Source organism: Psammomys obesus, unplaced genomic scaffold (assembly GCF_907164565.1).
Source record: "Psammomys obesus unplaced genomic scaffold, mPsaObe1.curated_primary_1811, whole genome shotgun sequence".
NCBI classification, from domain to species: Eukaryota; Metazoa; Chordata; class Mammalia; order Rodentia; family Muridae; genus Psammomys; species Psammomys obesus.
In genome coordinates this window covers 168,259-173,988 of record NW_026596406.1, presented here as the reverse complement: position 1 = coordinate 173,988, position 5,730 = coordinate 168,259, and the positions used below count along the sequence as shown (strand labels likewise).

At 48.1% G+C, this 5,730-nt stretch overlaps 2 protein-coding genes across 5 annotated transcripts in view; both read left to right on the top strand.

Moving 5' to 3' along the window:
* Positions 1-484, top strand: part of Atosb (atos homolog B) — a 13,259-nt gene extending 12,775 nt beyond the window's left edge. For all 3 annotated transcript variants that reach the window (XM_055597626.1, XM_055597627.1, XM_055597625.1), the window contains exon 9: positions 1-484. This exon is cut by the window's left edge and continues 873 nt beyond it. The gene's annotated coding sequence lies outside the window, so the exon portion shown is untranslated.
* A 1,271-nt stretch (positions 485-1,755) lies between these two features.
* On the top strand, positions 1,756-5,376 carry Stoml2 (stomatin like 2). 2 transcript variants are annotated; one of them, XM_055597681.1, is made up of 10 exons: positions 1,756-1,885; positions 2,113-2,250; positions 2,717-2,816; positions 2,932-2,990; positions 3,081-3,182; positions 3,315-3,449; positions 3,573-3,717; positions 3,845-3,924; positions 4,136-4,264; positions 5,105-5,376. In XM_055597681.1, the coding sequence occupies exons 1-10, from the start codon at positions 1,841-1,843 to the stop codon at positions 5,231-5,233; spliced, it is 1,062 nt and encodes a 353-aa protein (XP_055453656.1). In that variant the 5' UTR covers positions 1,756-1,840; the 3' UTR covers positions 5,234-5,376. The 2 variants fall into 2 exon arrangements, with proteins under 2 accessions (XP_055453656.1, XP_055453657.1); XM_055597682.1 differs by lacking the exon at positions 1,756-1,885 and adding an exon at positions 1,917-2,003.
* Positions 5,377-5,730: the final 354 nt, after the last annotated feature.

Genomic DNA, 5,730 nt, shown 5'->3' with positions numbered 1-5,730 from the left:
GGGTATGTGTGTGTGTGTATGTGCATGCACACAAACTTGGATTTGTGGTGTGTGTGTGTGTGAGAGAGAGAGAGAATGTGCATGTATGCGGAACAGAGGGGTTTAAGCACCCCTTACCTAGGGCTTCAGACTCAGTTGTCCCTCTTCTGCCTGGGTCTCCTTGCTTTGAGGTCCTGACTGAGGAAGGTGTCCAGGGGCAGAGTCAGGCCTAAGGACTGGGGAACCTTCTCTCACCTGACCAGACTCTGACCTACCTACCTCAGCTGGGATGAGGGGTGTTCCTCATATTCAGTCATGTGGTTCCCAGTTACCCGACTCAAGACTCTGACACAGCCTCAACCCTTAACTCTTGGGGCTCAGCTGAGGGGAACAAGCATTTGCTGAAACTTGAAAAAACAAAAACAGGAAAAATTGTACCTGGTACATTTTTTTTTTTTTTTTTAGGAAAAAAAATAAAGAATAAATTCTTGTTTGGAAGCTTGAACTAATCTTTCTCTCTTTCTCTCTCTTTTCTATGTTCAAGAGGATATGGATAGAAATGTGGGGCCTAACAGTAGCTGGAACTCTGTTCTTTCTTTTCTAAAGAAGAAACAATAGGCTGGAACCAATCTTAGGCTAAGTTGGGCTAATTCTTGGAGCATAGTCTTATTTCTTTTCATACAATAAGGTGTTTGGGGCTGGGTGGGTGAAAAAAAGCTATAGAAGATAAACTCTGAGAATCTGGGTTGTTGGTTTTTTGTTTTGTTTTGTTTTGTTTGTTTGTTTGTTTGTTTGAGACATGATTTCTCAAGCCTTGGCTGCCTGTCCTGGATTCACTTTTTAGACCAGGCTGGCCTCGAACTCACAGAGAGAAGTTCTGGATTCTTACACTGATTCTGTAAATTAGCCCCTCAGATCCTCAGTGTCCTTGTATGTAAAACAAGGATGATGATAAAGGCCTCTTTTTTGTTGTTTGTTTGTTTGTTTGGAGACAGGGTTTCTCTGTGTGGCCTTGGCTGTCCTGGACTCACTTTGTAGACCAGGCTGGCCTCAAACTCACAGAGATCCGACTGCCTCTGCCTCTGCTGGGATTATAGGTGTGCGCCAACGCACCTGACTGATACAGGCCCCTTAAAGGATGTAGTTGAGAGTGTGTCAGAGACCTGAGCAATGTGATATGCTCCAGACACAATGAAAGGTTGAGGCTCTTTGTTGGCCTCTGTATGTAAGGGGATCAGGCCTGATGGACTCTGGCTCAGAAAATATAAAAAGAGCTGTTGATGCCTTGGGAAAAGAGAGAAATGGGAAATCTCCGCCCAGTCAACAGGCAAAGTTAGGCCTCCTAGTTACCATGACAACAGGAATGGGGTCAGTCCCCAGTGGGAGGGCTGGGCACAACTGCATGACTGTCCAAGAATGTCACTATGGCAACCACAGGCAACTAGTTAGCATCAATCCACTGGTCGTCGTGGTGACCGATTAGGGCAGTTATAAGAGCTGGAGGGTAGAGTGAGTCACGGCTGTGGGTACAGAGCTTGGTGGGAGTTGTTTCTATGCCACTTGCAGACAGATACTGCCTCAATTTCTACCACAATGCCCAGGAGCACTGACGGTTCTTGAGAACCAGAAAAAACTTGCAGGCTCGGGCTCTCTCTTCAAAGTCTACGTTTCCCGGGGAATGATTTGACGTATGCTCTGCTTATAAGCACTCCGATTTGGGAGTGAGGGGAAAATGGAATGAGACACCGGAAGTGGGTCGGGCGGAGTGGAACTGCAGGAGGAAGGGCTCGGGTATAGGCTTCAGGAGAGGCCGCTCTGCTCCACCTCTCGTTGGTTCCGGAGGTTGCTGAAGCTGTGGGAAATGCTGGCGCGCGCTGCGCGGGGCACTGGAGCCCTTTTGCTGAGGGTGAGAACGAGGCAACCTTCTTCAGAGGCTCGGGCCAGAGAGCACCTGGGTCCTCAGCTGGGAAGGAGCGGGATTCCAACTTTGGGGAAGGACTGGGGTCACAGGTCATGGTTCCCACGTGAGTCATTCACCGGGGATCCTTGGGGGTCGAGATTTAGAGAATTGCTTTCCAGATAAAGAGGTAGGGTTCTGCGCCGCGTCCTCAGCCGACTTTCTTCTTTCTTCAGGGCTCCGTGCAGACTTCTGGCCGCGTTCCGCGCCGCGCCTCCTCTGGACTGCCCCGAAACACCGTGGTACTGTTTGTGCCTCAGCAGGAGGCCTGGGTGGTGGAGCGAATGGGCCGATTCCACCGGATCCTCGAACCTGTGAGAACCTCTTTGTCCGCCTTCAGCCGGCCAAATCATCTGATCTCTTATTCTTGTGGGAACGGGACTTTCTTGGGGGCCTGTCTGCACTTTTACCTACTGGAACTGACCCTGTAAGGGACCGGTTCTAGCAGAGCCCAGTCTCCTGATCATCACCTGCATATTTCTCTGCTTTTCTGTTACTCTAGTACCCCAACAGGCTCCATTCTTGAGTTACCCATCCTCTCAAGCTACCCTTGAGCCCTAACTGCCAAAAGGGCAGTTCTTGCTGACTCCCTTTCTGTTGACATTCAGAGACCTAGTTTTTAGGTTTCCCTATCAGTAACACCTCAGCCTTTGAGCACATGTCTTGGTAGGACATGTCCTTTGTATGTTCCATACGTGACTTATTACTTACTTTAGATTTAGCTTAGATTTTAAGTTTATTATTTTTACTCTTCTGAGGATCTGTAACTCCTCTTCCCAGGGCTTGAATGTCCTCATCCCTGTGTTAGACCGAATCCGGTATGTGCAGAGTCTCAAGGAAATTGTCATCAACGTTCCTGAGCAGTCAGCTGTAACTCTCGGTGAGAGACCCGGGGTAACGGGGATGTGTTAAGCACATTAGGCTGTGGTTGTCTAGATCCAGGCTTAGGCGAAAGCGCTGGTGGGACTTAGAGGCCTTTCTGTTTGCTTTTGCAGACAATGTAACCCTGCAAATAGATGGAGTCCTTTACCTGCGTATTATGGATCCTTACAAGGTATCTACCCGTGGCTTTATCCAGCCTTCTGAATTGCCTCTTGTTAAAATCCTACATCGACATTTCTTATCCTATACCTGCTCCTTTCAGGCAAGTTACGGTGTGGAAGATCCTGAGTATGCTGTTACCCAGTTAGCTCAGACTACTATGAGATCAGAGCTTGGCAAACTCTCTCTGGACAAAGTTTTTCGGGTAAGCAGATCTGGGCCTTGAGGGCACATACTGTAAAATCTTTTCTGGAGAACAAGATCAGCCCCAGACCTTCTCAGTTTAAGCTCTTGATAGATACATTGACCTGTGCTGCTCACAGTTGTTTTTCTCTAGGAGCGGGAGTCCCTGAATGCCAACATTGTAGATGCCATCAACCAAGCTGCTGACTGCTGGGGTATCCGCTGCCTCCGTTATGAGATCAAGGATATCCATGTACCGCCCCGGGTGAAAGAGTCTATGCAGATGCAGGTGGGGAGAAGGATTTGGGTACTCCCAATGGGGCTAGAATCCCCTGTTGTGGTAGATACAGTTGTAAGTCCTGGTTAGAGTTTCCCCCAACTTCTTCTTGATGGAGGTCGTTGGGGCTTCCAGGTAGAAGCAGAGCGGCGGAAGCGGGCCACAGTTCTAGAGTCCGAAGGGACACGAGAGTCAGCTATCAATGTGGCAGAGGGGAAGAAACAGGCCCAGATTCTGGCCTCCGAAGCAGAAAAGGCTGAACAAATAAATCAGGCAGCAGGTGAGCAGCGGCTAGCATAGAGACTGAGGGAGGAACAGAACATGGGTCTAAAGGTAAGGGCGAGGACAGGAACTCTGGGGGACTCTTGGTTTCATGGGTCACACTGCTTTTTTTTTTTTCCTTCCAGGAGAGGCGAGTGCAGTTCTGGCCAAGGCCAAAGCTAAAGCTGAAGCAATTCGGATCCTGGCTGGGGCTCTGACTCAACATGTGAGAGGCTGATGGGAGGAATGGGAGTTAGGAGTAGATGATGGCAAGGCTTCTCTCCTCTACCTGTGTGTGGAGTTCCTGACATTGTGGGCTCCCTTAAGCGGATCACATGAGCGTTGTGTTATGATTTGCATAACCCTTTTCCAGAAACCTAACCTATCTGTTCTCTCCCTAATCTGTGACTTTTGATGTTTATCACCTGTGGTCATAGAACGGAGATGCAGCAGCTTCACTGACTGTGGCCGAGCAATACGTCAGCGCATTCTCCAAACTTGCCAAGGATTCCAACACAGTCCTACTGCCCTCCAATCCCAGCGATGTCACGAGTATGGTGGCTCAGGTTAGAGCTGTTTTTGTTTGCTTTGTTTCATTTTAATTTATTTATTTCTTTTTATTGATTATAGTTTATTCACTTTATATCCAAGCTGTAGCCCCCTCCCTCATGTCCTTCCAGTCCCATCCTTCCTCCCTCTTCTCCCCCATGCCCCTCCCCAACTCTACTGATAGGGGAGGTCCTCCTCCCCTTCCCTCTCAGGTCTCATCAGGACTGGCTGCATTGTCTTCCTCTGTGGCCTGGTAAGGCTGCTCCCCCATTAGGGGGAGGTGAAGGTTAGAGCTCTTTGAAGATAAGCATACAATAACAATGTCAGGAACTGAGAATTAAATATTTCCACTCACTCCTTGGAGATACATGTGTCAGTGTCTGAGTCACCCTTTTCTGATGGCTTGCAAGAGTATTATAATTGACTGCAAGGCTTAGAAAACTGAGGCTTGAAGGAACAGGAAAAACCAAGGGGCTGGGTACAATGGTGCATGCCTGTCATATTAGCAAATCAGAAGGAAATATAGGACATTCACAACTTAGAGGCCTACCTAGACTACATAATACAACCTTGTCTCAAAAAGAAGAAGAAAGAGGGTTAGAGGAAGGATGAAGAAGAAAAATAAAACCAGCCAGGCGGTGTGGCACACGCCTTTAATCCCAGCACTTGGGAGGCAGAGGCAAACAGATCTCTGTGAGTTTGAGCCAGGGCTACACAGAGAAAGCCTGTCTCAAAAAAAAAAAAAAAAGAAATAAAGAAAGAAAAGGAAGAAAACAAACAAGACTTGCTCCCTTTAGTGGTTTGAACAAAGCTTCTGTACAGTGTTCTTATGGCACTTTCTCTGTCCCTCTCCTCAGGCCATGGGTGTATATGGGGCTCTCACCAAAGCCCCAGTGCCAGGAGCCCAGAACTCCAGCGAGAACAGCAGAGGTGTCCAGGCTACAGATGCAAATCTTGAAGAACTGGGTAGAGTCAAGCTCAGTTAGTGGAGACGCTTGGCCAGGGAGACTGGGGACAGGGAGCAATACTCTCAGATTCCGGCTCCAGCCTCCCTGCTGTAACTTTAGTTTTTATTTTTTTATTTGAACTTAATAATCATGTAATAAACTCATCAGTGGCAAATCGGAAACTGTCCTCCTTGATTGGGGGATGGAGTTAGGAAAACCACTCATGTTTTCTTTGGATGCCCATTCCTACCCTTATGTCCAGGTAGGTCTGGGGAGCTGATTCTCCATGGCAAGGATTAACTTCATGTGAAGTGAAACCACCCTGTCTTCAAGAGAAACCTATAGTGTATGGGGAACAAAGCATGTATCTACTGAACTGGCAGCCGGAGAGTGTGTCTCCTAAGTGGTGCTGGTGTTTGGGGACACATCGGGAAAGGGGGCTGCTTTGGCACAATGGGACTTTGGAGGTCTTAAAGGGCTGAGGGTGTGTTGTTGGTTCAAAACCATTTGATGTCTACAGTGTAACAAGCAGAATA